Source organism: Manduca sexta, chromosome 27 (assembly GCF_014839805.1).
Source record: "Manduca sexta isolate Smith_Timp_Sample1 chromosome 27, JHU_Msex_v1.0, whole genome shotgun sequence".
Taxonomy (NCBI): Eukaryota; Metazoa; Arthropoda; class Insecta; order Lepidoptera; family Sphingidae; genus Manduca; species Manduca sexta.
Window position 1 is genome coordinate 18,513,083 of NC_051141.1, and position 14,844 is coordinate 18,527,926.

The 14,844-nt window shown below is 34.5% G+C and overlaps 2 protein-coding genes across 5 annotated transcripts in view; one reads left to right on the forward strand and one right to left on the reverse strand.

The window, feature by feature from the left end:
- LOC115440547 (tyrosine-protein phosphatase non-receptor type 61F) overlaps nt 1–5,517 on the reverse strand; it is a 73,844-nt gene extending 68,327 nt beyond the window's left edge. For all 4 annotated transcript variants that reach the window (XM_037443780.1, XM_037443778.1, XM_037443779.1 and 1 more), the window contains exon 1: nt 5,177–5,517. In XM_037443780.1, the coding sequence (XP_037299677.1) occupies nt 5,177–5,242 (66 nt within the window). In that variant the 5' untranslated portion in view covers nt 5,243–5,517. The remainder of the gene's footprint in view (nt 1–5,176) is intronic.
- A 1,983-nt stretch (nt 5,518–7,500) lies between these two features.
- On the forward strand, nt 7,501–12,798 carry LOC115440572. The gene is made up of 3 exons (XM_030164943.2): nt 7,501–7,703; nt 9,981–10,130; nt 11,580–12,798. Exons 1-3 carry the CDS (start codon nt 7,656–7,658, stop codon nt 11,934–11,936), a joined length of 555 nt encoding a protein of 184 aa, XP_030020803.2. The 5' UTR covers nt 7,501–7,655; the 3' UTR covers nt 11,937–12,798.
- The last annotated feature ends 2,046 nt before the right edge of the window (nt 12,799–14,844 follow it).

A 14,844-nucleotide genomic window follows, 5' to 3' on the forward strand; every position in this document is an offset into this window, starting at 1 on the left:
ACTACTATTTTTATAACGGAAAACTTTAGCCTGAAAAACTTTATAACGCGGGCGGAGCCGCGAGCAAAAGCTAGTAATAAATATGCATACATTTCTGGTTATTTATAAATTTTAAATATACATACATACATAACACCACGCATTTATCCCCGAAGGGGTATGCAGAGGCGCAACTAGGGCACCCACTTTTCGCCAAGTATGTTCCGTCCCATGATGTGATAGGGGGCGAGCCTATCGCCATATTGGGCACAAATTCCAGACTCCGGGCTGATACTGAGCAGAAAAACCCAAATATCACTTTCCCCGACCCGGGATTCGAACCCAGGACCTCAGAGCGCTATTGTACCGTTAATTTTAAATATGGGATATTAAAACTATTAAAAATAAATTTATAAAATTAATCAAAGCTGATTCACATCCTCATTACAATCAATATGGATGGAATATTATATTTATTGTTTTTTTGATATATCATGACTAATAATTATTTAAAATTGTATTATTTCATAAAATACGGAAAATTATGAGATAGAACAGAATACGAGATTTAGCCATATATGTACTTTTATAAAGTAAAGTAGGCAAACACAAAGTGAGTCACCAGCCAATGTTCACCATCAGTATTAACCACACAAAAAAAAGGAATCATCAGTGCACTACTGGCCTTTAACATCCGAATAGGCTTTAGTCTTGAAGCGCCCTATCTTTTTTCTTCTTTTCATACTATGGCTTCTATCATTTTTTTTTACATATACTGGTGGTAAGTCTCTCATATGTGAGTCTGGCTGGGTAGCTACCACTACAATGACTATTTCTGCTGCCAAGCAGCAATGTGTAGTGACTGTGGCGTTCCATTTTGAAAGACCTTGTAGCCAGTATAAACTACTAGACATAATAACATAAATGTTACCTGTTCATGCGCTGACATTCTCTAAATGATAATATATGTCTAAATTTTTTTCTGACATTATTGAGTTGCTCCATAATGTGACCCTGTATGGACACACCTACGGTCTACCACCTCCAGATTATCACTACCATCATAAAAATAGTTAATCTAACTAATTGGGATAGCATTGTCTATCTAGTGTAAACTATAATAATTATAGTAATTTGTACATTATGTGGTGTAGTCGTGGATGGCAAAAATGTTACGAATACATTATTTACACTGTCTCTGTTGGAAAGAGGTAGCTAAAATAGAAAGTGCGAGTTTCAATATTTTTTCAGATTTTAACAAAGAGTGTATTTGCACATAACACTAATATATCATTGTCCTCAGATAAAATTAATAGATGCTTTCATATTAAAAATGTCGTTAACTTGTTAAAGTTACTAGCAAATATAAGTACTACATATTACCAACTGGACAAATACTTAGCTGCAAATGGAAACAAGTAGTAATAGCGAGTTACGGGCATTATCAGCTGCCTCAACTGCCTGCCTAATTATATATAATAATAATAATAAATGTGTAGACTGACTCAGTTGATCCCATAATTTTAAGATCATAATATGTTTGCCCAAATTATTAATAACCAGGAAGAAAGTTTATATGAGGTCACCACAGAAAAGTCTCTATTGTATATTCTTGGTATATAGATGTCTACAGTGGGACAAATACTGTAATACTTATTAACTGCACCGGTTGGGAAGGAACCATTAATTAGCCAAGTTTATGTTTTAGACGCCAGAAAAATCTAGAACTTGTTCTAATATTGGCAAATTATGCAGTTCATATATAAAAACTAGTGTTTGCTCGAGGCTTCGCCCACGTGAAATCTGCAATTGCTGAACATTCTGAAGAAGAATCTAACCTTTATCTGCAACTTAAGAAGCCACAAATCTATGCCAAAGATCACCGATTCTTACCTAGGATGATTAGCGGAGCTATTGAAATTAAAAAAACATCTGTATTTCAATAGAGAAGATGGTTGGAAGCTTACAAAAGCCTGGGATCCTGTTCTACATTTGATTAAATCAAAAGTTGAAGGACTGGTTGTCAGACTTCCTGACACTGTGAGCTCATTATGCATAGATCGAACCATCAACAGTTTAAATTTTAAAAACAAAAATGTATAATTATTGTAAAATTAAGGTAAATATTATAACTTTGACTTTTCAAATGACAAAGACCTTAGTCCGCTCCGTGACCATGGAGGAAAGATAAAAACTTATTCATAAACCTATTTATGAACACTCTTTAAAAAAAATAAGTTGACAGTAAAATTTTTAAATGAAGGTGCACTAAAAAAGTGTTTGTAATTTTAACAAAATATTTATAATCAAAAAGAAAAATCTTTTCGAAATATGGAAATATTTACTCAGAAGCCGAGTACAGAATTTTCTTACGTAAGAAGTTGAGATATTATTATACGTGTTTGATTTTCTTTTCTGCTAAAAATCATATATCGATACTACCTTGTAATTTTTGTGACCCTTAGGCTTTCTGTCACGTCGTCATTTAATACGCTACCAAACGTACTTTTCCGATTATGGGCATGCTACAGGACTACAGTAGATGTGGCCAAATGTCCCCGATGAAGATACAGAGTCTCTATCCAGGGACAAGACCGATTTCTGCAAAACGCTGTAATGCGGCAGCCCCAGACTGAAGTTTTACTACCAGCTCGCCAGTTGGCATAAAACTCCAACCCCAGTACCAAATAGTTATCAGTGAACACACTGTCAGAAGAAGTTTACATAAAGTCAATCTTCACACTTGCATATCACTAAGAGTTCCAAACCTGTGACGTGGAATTCGAGAGCGTCATTTATTGCGAGCTAACACTCATGTGTAATGGACCAACAATCAGTGTGCAAATGTTTTGTCTTCAGAAGAGTCTTAATTCGGATTTCCAATTCAATTCAAATTCAAGAAGAGTGCGTGGTCGTTAGAGTCGACTCCAGAATCTTCAGGAAGTTCATCCTTACCAAGGCGAAATGATAATGGTGTGGGCTAGATTTCGCCTAGGCGGAAGAATAGGTCGTGTTTGGATATGAGATTTGGATTGAATTTAAATGTGGAGTAATACCGTAACGAAATTGTGCTCCCTATGGTCATTCCTCATTGACAGCAACTAAATCAAAATTATATGTTCATGCAAGTGCACACTCCACAAGGCTGGTGATGAATTTGTTCCGCAAGGTCATATTATAGTAGCCTGCTCAGTCAGCCAATCTCAATCTCAATGAACATGTGTGGGATTAATTGCAAGAATAGCTTTCAGTGATTTTATGCAAAATTATAACATGCAAGAGGAACTTTTTCTACACCTTTCCAGAATATGGAGCCTTATTTCACAGGCGACAATAGATAGCCCTATTCTAAGTATGCTACCCTGATGTAGAGCCGTCGCTGATGCTTTACAAGGACCAATAGATTATTCAAAAGTTTTTGGGATTAATCTTTTTAATAAATTTTTACTTGGGTTTAGTTTTTTTAATTTACATTTACTTTTTTTTTGTTCTAGCACTGGTTTAATTTTTTGTAGAATTTTAAATTTCTCACTAACATCATCATTTCTGCCGGTAATCGTACACTGTTGGACATAAGCCCCCCCATTGAGCGCCGTAGGGACCTGTTCTGGGCCACCCTCATCCATCAGACAGCGGCGGCCCTCACCAGATTGTCAGTCATCTCGTGGGGGCCCTGCCTATACAACATTTTCCACTTCATGGTCACCACTCCTGAACTTCTCCACCCCAACGGCCATCAGTTCTACAAGCTATGTGCTCTGCCCACTACCACTTAAGTTTGGCAACTCTAAGGGCTATGTCAGTTACTTTGGTTCTCTTGTGGATCCTTCATATTGGATTCGATTCCGCAGGGAAACTATGAGCATAACCTTCCCTAACAAGCATTTATTAAATTGCAAAATTAGTAATATTATTAAATTATGCTATTGATCTATAACATCTAAAACAAATTCATGTTCAAGTAAAAAAAATTGTTTCCCTTGTTCCCTAGACTTTTTTGATTAGTGTATTTTTCCTGTCTTTTCCCTGATTTTAACTATTTGCTGCATACCAATTTTCATCAAAATGCATTGGAAAGTTGTTGAGTTTATCACATTCAGACAGGCAGACAGACTTTATTATATAATATGACACACATGCAACGGAAGCTCTTAATGAGAATAAATTTTCCTAATTTTTGCAAAATTTTCCATTAATGCTCCACTCCTATGACCATACCATTATGTTATATAGCCTTCTTCGATAGATGAGCTATCTAACACTAAAATATTTTATTTTGTTAATACCAATAGTTCCTGATATTAGCACATTTAAACATTTCTCTTCAGCTTTATACAATAGTATAGAAGTATAGATAAAAGTAATATGAAAGTATTTATGAGTGTACAGGGACTATATAAGATCAAACAGTATGTGTGGATGTAGTCAAGGCTGCCAGTCCCGATCTCACAACATACAGATACAGCTTCTTGTGCAGTTACAAATTAAAGAAAAATTCAACAATGGAATATGCATATAAAAATATAACAAACTAGCACTTTCATGCTGACATTTTAATGGTCTTGGGTCAAAATATACTTACAGGCACAAGCCACTCATGCAACTCAACTTTTTAAACCGTTTTGAATCTCCCAGACAAAAAAATCGCAGGTGTTTTAAAACCATAATCAGGAATTTATGACCCTAGGTTTCTTTTAGTGGGTACAACTAACAAAGATATTCACGAAAGTCTACACCTAAGCAAGCCACTGACATATTTACGCAGACAGAATTGCAAGCAGGCGCTAGACCATCACAAATAAACACGAAATTCTACAACAGTATCATAAAATCACAATATAAGTACGTAAAACAGTGAATACAAAGTTTCCAGCACCCATAAAAACTTTTTAGAAAGTTTAAAAACAACTAATGCATCTCCATTAAGACGTTGGCTAACCAAAAATATATGTCACTGGACCAAATATACTCCAGCGAGTTATAAAATTACTACCGCAAAAGTTTTCGCGAGGGTAGTGCAAACTTTTTACATAGTTTATTTGTCGCCGTAAACTAATTCAAAGTGGTTGAAACTCGCTTTGCCGGCGTAAACAACGACCAAGCAGCATAGTTAGACAGAGGAAAATGTAAACACGCTCCCTTGAGAAGCAGTAATGCGTGGCAAACCAGTACACCGCGTCATTTGCACTTCACTCACCTGATAGACCAGGGGCCAAGCGTTTCTATTCACAATATCCATATACTCATTTTCCACAGAATTCATGATATATGGATATAATTCACAACACGCGAAGAAACACTCAAGAAACCGTCAGCGCGCTCAAGACCGGACTTTACTGCACCGACAAGTTAGCGGAACTTGGCAAGATAACTCCCGAAAGTGCAGTGTGATTAATGTTGGATAGATGATGCAGGGCAGCAGTAACGAAGGTTCAAGAATACAATTCGACTTGACGGAGCAAAATCCGAATATGGAATAAATTGTTGGTGCTGCTTGTTGAATGGGTACACCGCTGTCTATTTTGGTGCTGTCATACTTCATTTAAATTTCTACTATTGGGTAACGTTTTCGGAGCTTTTGGTAGTTTATTTTCATCAAACGCGATGGTATACAAATGAAGTTAGTAAGTTGTAATGTTTAGTATGTAACATTACACGCTATCAAAAATTTTCATCATTTTGAATTTTCTTGAATTGCGAATATGAAAATAACAAATGATTTCTGTATTAAAATTAAGTAAAAACGTGGAACAATTCTAATAAAATTGTTACATCGGATAAAACAATAATTATTGATGAATAGGACCAAATCATTTTCATGAACAATTCATTTATATTTGTACAAATATTTGTCAAAACTAAATAATAGAAGCGAAGTACAGACATATTTATCAGACGAAAACAATAAATTTTCGTAATTATGCTTATCTACCATTTTGGAAGACGTTTTTTACTAAAAAATACCATAAATTTTGGATAACAGATGACTTTAGGTCGGTAGCAATTTTTGTCTATGGTGTACATCTGACAGTCGCTAGAAAGGACTTACCAGAATAAGCAAACTAGGATACAATTTTAGTAATAAAAACATAACACGCTTAGCGTTCCTGAATAATTTGGTATTACGATCCGTGGCAGCTTCTAACATTTTACCCATCGCTTTAAAACTTTCCAGGCATGCTCATTAACGTAAAATGAAATATTTAATTAATTAACGTCTAATAGTTGTTAAACTTATGTATTGAGCATCGTAACAGTTTCATTAAATCGCGCCATTTAATGAAGCAATTTATAATAATAATTAGTTTTCTTTTATCAATTTAAAACAAATAATTTGGCATGTTAGCTACCGTGCCAGAATACTTAAAATAATATACTAATTTAGGTACATCGTCAAATTAATAAAACCTCATTTTTGTAAAAGTCATATAAATAGAGAAAAAACAATTCTCCTTTCTATGCTCTCTCCTGTAAACTAGCTTTAATGCAGATAACTCTTTCTACTTTCAACCCGTTGATTTCTTTAAAAAGAATCATAATTTTGGAATACATACAGGAAATATACAGTACACCAAGAACCAGGCTGACTATTCATTATTATCCTTTATATTTTCTGACAACAGAACATACGGGAAAAAATTTAACACATTATTGGTACAAGTTCAATAATAGTAATGAACTTTACAAGCGTCTACAAGTTGTAGATTGAGTAAACAAAATAAATCAAATACATAAGCTTATATAACATCATTATAATATATATAATTTTTTATATTAATAGTGAAGTATTACTAATTATAAGCAATCGAAAGATGTTTAAAATGGATTTAAAAAATGTAAGAATATTAAACATCTATTTTTAACAATCTCCTAACTAACGGACACTTTACTTTGACAATTTATTCTAAAATTAACAAATTATAGTTGTGAAATTGCCCTCCATATCAATATGACATCCAACTGTTACTCCCATTGCAGCTAATGGTTTTTATAATTGACCACATCACAAATACATTCGTAAAACTTTTATTACAATATAAGGAGTAGTAGTAAGAGGTTCATTACCATAGTTGTAATGTGTACGCGGTACAAGTATGATTACTGCACTGATGTCCAGGGTTCGATACGTGGGTCGGGTTGATTAAAAATTTAACTGTACTTTTTGCATCTTAAAAATTACTCAGTCGCAGCTCTAAGTCAGGAAATTGACGGCGTGATACCCGTCGTTTCATAGGACTATGAGGATGATGGAAGAGAGAGTACACCTGTGTATTGTGCACACACTTGTACACCATAATATTTCCTGCACATGCCTAGCTGTCTCCGTTGAGATTGACCGCTGCGGTCAAAATTCAGCTAGGAGGGATTAATATTAGTAGCATTAAACTAATAATATCCCGGTCGGTGATTAAACTAACTAAAATGTATTATAATAATATTTTGTCAATGACTCTCGAAAATCTAACAGCATTTTTTTATACTAATTTGTTGGTATCCCTTAAGCATGGGTACCAACATTAAAAAGTTTTCGAAATGCCAATAGAACGGCAGTAAATTTTATTGATTGATTTTACTTAAACTCAGCGTCCCTGCTAGGCGTCCCGACGTAGTTTTGCTTACTAATAAATTCTTTAAAGCATCTCTAAGCTTGTGCATTTACGGAAGAATTAAGAAACATGTCTGGTCCACCACAAGAGTGTGTCGTCGATTCCAGCGGGATACATGTAAGTATTTAACATCTCTGTAATTTTGCTGTGCCTTGAAGCTGCGGATCGATAAATGTTACCTTCCATTAACATATATGTACCCTCTTTAGAGGACTCCCTGAATTGACTGGTAGCAGAGTTGAGCAAAACACTTGCTTTGTTTTACTTTATTTCACAACATACTAAGATTTTGAATTTAGAAATTCAAATGTATTAAGTCGTTTTTAACCGAGTTCAAAAAAGGAGGAGATTTTCAATTTTACGTATATAAGTATATAAATATATATATTATAGTTCGTACTTCAAAACTCAGTGATTAATTAACCAATTTATAAAAATATTTTTTTATTTGAAATAATATACTTCTAGGTTGATCACATATTTTTTTTTCAAAATCTGTTCAATAGTTTGGATTTTCAACTAAAAGAACTAGAATAAGTATGTCGGCCAAGTAAGCGAAATTGTGAAATTTGCATTGGGTTTGTTTAAGACTTCTTCTTACATACATATATATAATGTAACATTATATGTATAGCATCACATCTTTTCCCTCTTTAGGGGTAGGCAGAAGTGTGTGTATGTCACTTGTACCACGTGAGCAACATAACTAAGCCATGAAGACAGTTTATTTCTTACTAACACAAAAAAGCAAAAAATAAAAGCATTTTTACATAAATTAAACTACCTTCAAAAACACTAAAAACTAAAATTACTCTTACCGACCTATACTGCCATGCTAAGCTCAAATGCGGTATCTCAAGAATAATCTAAATCTTGATTTTTATGTTGTCAGATAGCTTAAAGAAATACCCATCCAATGAACTTACCTAATGCAACTGAATCTTGTTAAGAACTTGTTAAAAAAAAAACTTAAAATTTTCTCTGTCTTAGTTTTACATACAAAACTACAAATCTATATTTACAAAATTGTGATTATCTCTAATTAAGGTTTCCCTGACATACCGCTTTTGCCCTTAGCATGGCAGTATATACTTGTTAATAATATTGGAGTTGGTGACTAAGTAAAATTGCTCACTAATCTAGATAAATACATAAAAAATAAGAAAAAAATATTTTAGGCTGCAGTCTTTTGAAATTTTGGAAGAAATATAAAATACCTAAAATTGGCTTAACTGGCATTTCAACAAAATACAGTATTTTAATTATTTTTACTAAAAAATCAAATTGTAAAATACAGTCAGGTGTTACGTATTGTAATCATAATAGAAATAACCCGACAATTGTAATAAAGTGTAAAGAAGAATTTAGAACCATAGATTTTTAAACATACTCTCAAATAAATAAGCCCTAACAATAAAGTGTGGTTAGCAAATTAAGAATTATTTTCTGCAAAATGCACATGTTAATAAAATTACTAAATGTATTTATACTTAAATGTAATCTACATAATACATTAGTTAGTATTTGAAAGAGGAAGAAAATTAAATACTAATAACCAAATATGTATTAGTATTTAAATTTCTATATTACAGATAAGTCATTCAAATACTGGTAGACTGATAATTTGTTAATACTTGAACATACCTGTGTTGGCATTAATTATTTTTATTAATAAAAGAAAACACACTCTTTGTTCTAACTTTGTACTGTTGTAGTTTTAATGAATATTATCTGCATCACAACATAAGTGAGGCATACACAACCCTTTTATTTTAAAGGTTTTAGTCATAGCTCCTAAGGCAAAAACACTTGGAACTTTTTTATGGGTGTTGTTTTTTTTTATTGCAATGGGGCAGCCTGACACTGTACAAGCCACAGTCATCCATGAAGATTATCTAGCACTCAATGTCATGGCTGCCTGTACGTCAGCTAATGTTTACTATGGAATACTAAAAAAAAATTTTTGAAATAGAACATGGTGTGCCATTGAAGGGACATTGACAAATTATTTTTTCCTGATGAGGTTAAAAGTGTTTTTTTCGTGTATCGAACCCCGCAGGCGACATCGGGGAAACCTGCGAAGGAATACTGGAATCCTCCAGCTGAGCAACTGCAGAGGCTTGGAGGAAAGTTAAGAGGGGGTATCTAGGGAAGGAAAGGGAACCCTCTTAGGATAAGCGGAGGGGAGAAGGCCAGGAAATATTCACGAGCCCTCATAGGCCTCAATGTGTATTGACAACCATTAGTTACATACACACTGAACTGTGTGCTTAGTTCCGCGGCAGATGTCTCCCCGTGCGTGTGCATTCGGTGTGATGACCGAGCGCTCAAGAATTGCCTCGGGGGGAAGGTTAAGTGTTGCATATAGTTTTATTATCGATATTTTACATACAGAATTGTATGGAATGCGGCTTGGAGGAACCAGAATGGATAATCTGGAGACCTGGTGTCAAGGTGTGTCCAGAGTGTTCTGGCGTTCACCGCAGCCTTAGAAACGAAGCATCTACCGGTAATGAAGAGGTAGTGACGCCACTGCCGGAAATGGTAAGAATGGCATTTATGTGTGTGTAAGGTGCGTTCGGGTAAGATCGGATACGGAGTAAGATCGTATAACGAAAAAATACAACGAATCTATGGTTATTTTTTAGTTTAAGGTCCGATCTTTTCTAAGGGTTTTAAATTTCTATACAGATATTATGATCTATTTTTAAGCTATAATTTGAATTGGAAGATGATTAAATTATCACATAAAGTAGCATTAATAATAAACAGTTTCATGTATAAAATATTGGTATCGCTTAAATATTTTTTTTTTTTTTTTTTTTTTAATCTTTATTTAAGGAGCTTGGTCGTTATTTCACGACTATGTCGCTCCGTACGTCCACTTTTATCCATGCCTACTATTTTTTTATAAAATCAAAATATTTTTTTAATAAGCCTTAAATATTTTATGAGAAAAAAAATATTTTCGAGACTCCTCGCAAGTCACGGAAAAACCGTCCGAAATTAGCCGAACGCACTCTATATAATAATAATAAAAAGTAAAAATATCTAGCATAATTCACTAAGATCAGTCCAATGTGGAATGATATACAAAGATATATTATTACGTAACAAAACAAACCTGTAAATAAAAATGAACGAAAATTAATACTATAAATAACATTTAACACTGTATATCAAAAATCTTAAAAAGCGAATCAGGGAGAAAAATTGAGTTGCTAGTAAAACAATACTAGATGACAATACAACAAAATGTTATACAAAATATTAATATTGGCAACAGTAATTTGATTATTTTAATTATAATCATAAACTTAACAATAAACCGCATCACTATCATGAATTTCCGATTTTATTTATTTTATTTTAATAAAATTAAGACGCAAAACAGATTACAATCAAAATTAAAGCTAATTATAAAATATACAAGCATAAAAAATAGACTGTATTCCTAAACATTGCTGAAGATTATCCGGTATGTCTCGCGACTACATCTGACCATGAGGCCGATGGTCTGCTTCGTAATATTAAGATAAATGTAGTTTTTAATTGTCATTATAAAGCAGTTACTAACGGTGACTGTAGACGTTAGGGACTGGTTGGTCATTACCTTGATCTTGATCATGTTCATACATCATCATTATGTTTGCCTTTAAGTCGACGTTGTCAGACGTTTCAAAAACCGTATTTAGCAATGTCAACAAAAAGAACGAAGTCTTCCGTTCACATTAACACATATCAGGTGTAATTATGCCAATTGCTTTGTGGTTCAAGTAATTTTTATTTTAAATTCGGATCCGGCAGTCGATGTTCGAATAGTAAATAAGGCGCATATGAGAATACTAAGACCTAATTGCAATTACGATTTAGCTAAATAAACCAATCAATTTATGTGCACAAAACTAGTGCATTTAACACGGTTTTAGGAAATGCAGCGTCGTATAAGGACTCTGCACTGGCACCGGCTAAAAGTAAATACTTGATTTTTAGGACACCGACGATGAGCTCCCATCTTCGTCGGATGACGCGGTCCCGCCAATGGACCTGGAAGGGGACCCAGATTTTGAATACGAGCTTGTAGAGAGGTCCGAGGTGGACGACGGCGAAACGGATGACGGGGATGAAGGGGCGGCGTACCAGCTCCCGCCCGGCTCGCTGGGACACGCTACCATCGGCTTGATCGCCAAGAGCTGGAAGCCCAGGGTGCTGCGCGCCGATGAAGACCCCGAACGCGTCCACAAGGAATTCTACGACCAGTTCATGGCCATTCCTAATCATGAGAGGATCTTTTTCCTAAGCGAGATTGATAGCATGTGCTACGAGTATTTTAAGCATAACGCTGTATAAACTCATTTTCTTTTGTTTGTCTGTCTATGTGTGTGTTTCGTACTAGAACGACAAGCAGACACATATCGTAGCTGTTAGAACCTTCGCTATGACATGGGAAGGTTGCGGTTAAAACCGTGCTAGTAGTTAACCCCTTTAACTTTCAACGCCACACAGCACCCTCTTCATAGTGTGAGTAAACGCCATACATGGTACAATAGGTACAATTATTCGGCTCATATATAACCTAATAGTTAGTGGTGTCCTCAAAGTTGAAAGTTCTCAGTCTGAATATGTAGTCACCAGTGGTAAAATTAAGCGTGAAATTTAAATATTCTGTGATTTTATTCCTTACTCACTTATATATTTTTGACTTTCGGTATTTTCTCATCATTATACTTTTATGTGTAATATACTATCGAATTTCAGAAGTCGTGTAAGGAAAAATTTAACTGTGGTATTATGTTTAAGGTAAATTATTTTTTGGAATCTAAAGATTTTTTGACAATTTTTTCCTATGATATATTTATATTGGAACATCATGTATAATCCAGTGTGGTTGAGTGTGATTTTCATTCTCAGTTTTTCTACTTTTTACTTATGTAGTGAAACATTATTTAAGAATAATGCCAATGTGGTATTCTTTTAGGTAGAGTATAGTAACGTTCATTCTGGTCATAATATATATAATTCGGCGAATAAATTAACACCTGTAAGCTGTAGGGTAGCAGCTGAAGTACAGGGTTTGGTCGGGCTAAAATCTTAATTACGTGTTACTATACTTTATTAATATGGACACATAATGTCGAATAACACCGAATGCGGTGAATTAGTATGATAAGACTATTTATGCATTTATGCCAATAAATTAATCAACCTCAAATGGAGTTTTAATTTGAGTTTTCTCAGAATATTTCATAAACTGTGGTGCATATTATTGTCTTCAGTTGATTGTTCTATACATATTATTTATTAAAGTTGTAATTCTCGTTTCTCCTAAGCTGAAATAAATATTTGGAACTATGAAGGGTAAACATGTTTGGACAGAATCGGAGAGTTTATGCCTTGCTGTGCTATAAGTATGTTTTACTGCAATGCTAATTGTTTCGTGCTGAGTCGATTGAATTTAATTATGTTTTATATACTCTGCGAGTGTGTATCATGCTACAAAATAGATATGTTTTGCAGCAAAATATGATATTTCCCAACAGTCAGAACATGATGTACGATTTTGGCGAATTTTCCAGTTTTGGAAAAATTAAAAAAAAATCATTTTTAATAAACGACCCCTATCGCTTTTTTCGATCTAACTCAAAAATGTACGAGCCGGAACATATTTTTTTTGACATGCCTACAAATGATTTATTTTAATTGAGTCATTCTCGAAGCAGATTGAGATTGGGATCGTTTATCGAAAACGGCTATAAATCACGAATGAAATAGGATTATTAAGTAAACTGATGGTGGAATACTGAGTAACGTGTGGTTTAGAAAGCAAATTTGTTTGAGAAAAATTAGTAGATATTAAAATCGAAATGAACTGATCGGTGTTTGATGACTATTCAAGATGCAAGTGCTATGCCTGTATTTTACTTATTAACTTGTTTAAAAAAATACGAAAAAGTTGTCTGAGAACGGACGCGAATTCCCTAACTTCTTGAAAATAACACTTAACAAAGACAGATTTAGCAAACCTTGGAAGGAGGTGCGGCTGGCCGGTGTGACGCAACATCTGCCTGACCGAAGACCTTCCCCCCTAATGCAACCATCTGTTATTCTACAGCAGCGACTGCCTTAATGTCGCTCCAGTGGCGGCCCTCGACGTATAAAATCATCGCACGTCCAGCGTCACCATGCACCGCCTCGTTATCCGCCAATTTTTTTCCAGCCAGCACTCGCTATTCAGGATACCACATGCAATGGTCCCTAAGCAAGGGACCTTCGGCAGTCCAACGTCACGGCACATCTGCGCTGAAGCAATATCTTTACTATGGGCAGCATTCGCCGGTTGTCGCGGTAAAGCCACGTGACAAAGGATTCATCACAGAGTCGCAGCCTCGATTCCGACTCACTATATTCGAAATCTCATCGACTCAAATATCAATAAAAAGTAATTTGAATCATAAATGCTTATGCCACTTTAACTATAAGAGTATTCGTCGTAGCGGCAACATCACATTCAGTCAGAAATCACTGAGGCACACACTAATATATTCGTACTGAACTAGTAACTTTAATAACATTTAAAAAAAAATAAGTTTAAAACTCGGGTTTTGGTGAAAATATTAGTTATTCATCAGTGATTTTTACCACAGTCAGAAGAGATATCTCTAAGTATGTGGTTTCATTTATTAGCAACGGTGAAATGTCTGCACAGCAAACAATGGCATCGAGTCTACTTTAAATTATGTCCCCTGTATGATCTTGCTGACCCATTTCAAGGTCACGGTATCCCGACGCACCTGTGTAGAAAGATGTAGAATTAAAACGTAACATATTACCTACAAAAAATTGCTGAACGAAATAAGCACTAAATTAAATCTCGCTGTGCCCAAGATTCGTCGGTCTGTCTGCATGAACACGATAAATTAAAAAACTATCAAATGAGTGTCAATTAAATTTGGTATAAAGATAGTTTTAGACCCTGGGAAGAACATAGGCCGGTTTTTATATATATATAGCGGGACTTTCATCCCGGAAAAACACTGTCACGTGGGCGAAGCCACGAACCAATGCTTGTATATTATCTATTAGGTCCTGACATATTATTATAAAATTAGCGTATGATTGTACTGGCCATTTTGATCTGAAATATCACCTCTTTGGTTAAGAATTCCAAATTGAAATTTATAAATGTTACTTTTAAGTTTCGAAAACAGTATATAATTTATTTGTTTTTATCCTGATTAGTTTTTTCTTTGGCGACTTT

Coding starts and splice junctions, on each gene's coding strand:
- LOC115440572 (XM_030164943.2), top strand. CDS start 7,656: ATGTCTGGTCCACCACAAGAGTGTGTCGTCGATTCCAGCGGGATACAT. Junction 7,704..9,980: donor TCGATTCCAGCGGGATACAT/GTAAGTATTTAA, acceptor TTTTACATACAG/AATTGTATGGAATGCGGCTT. Junction 10,131..11,579: donor TGACGCCACTGCCGGAAATG/GTAAGAATGGCA, acceptor CTTGATTTTTAG/GACACCGACGATGAGCTCCC.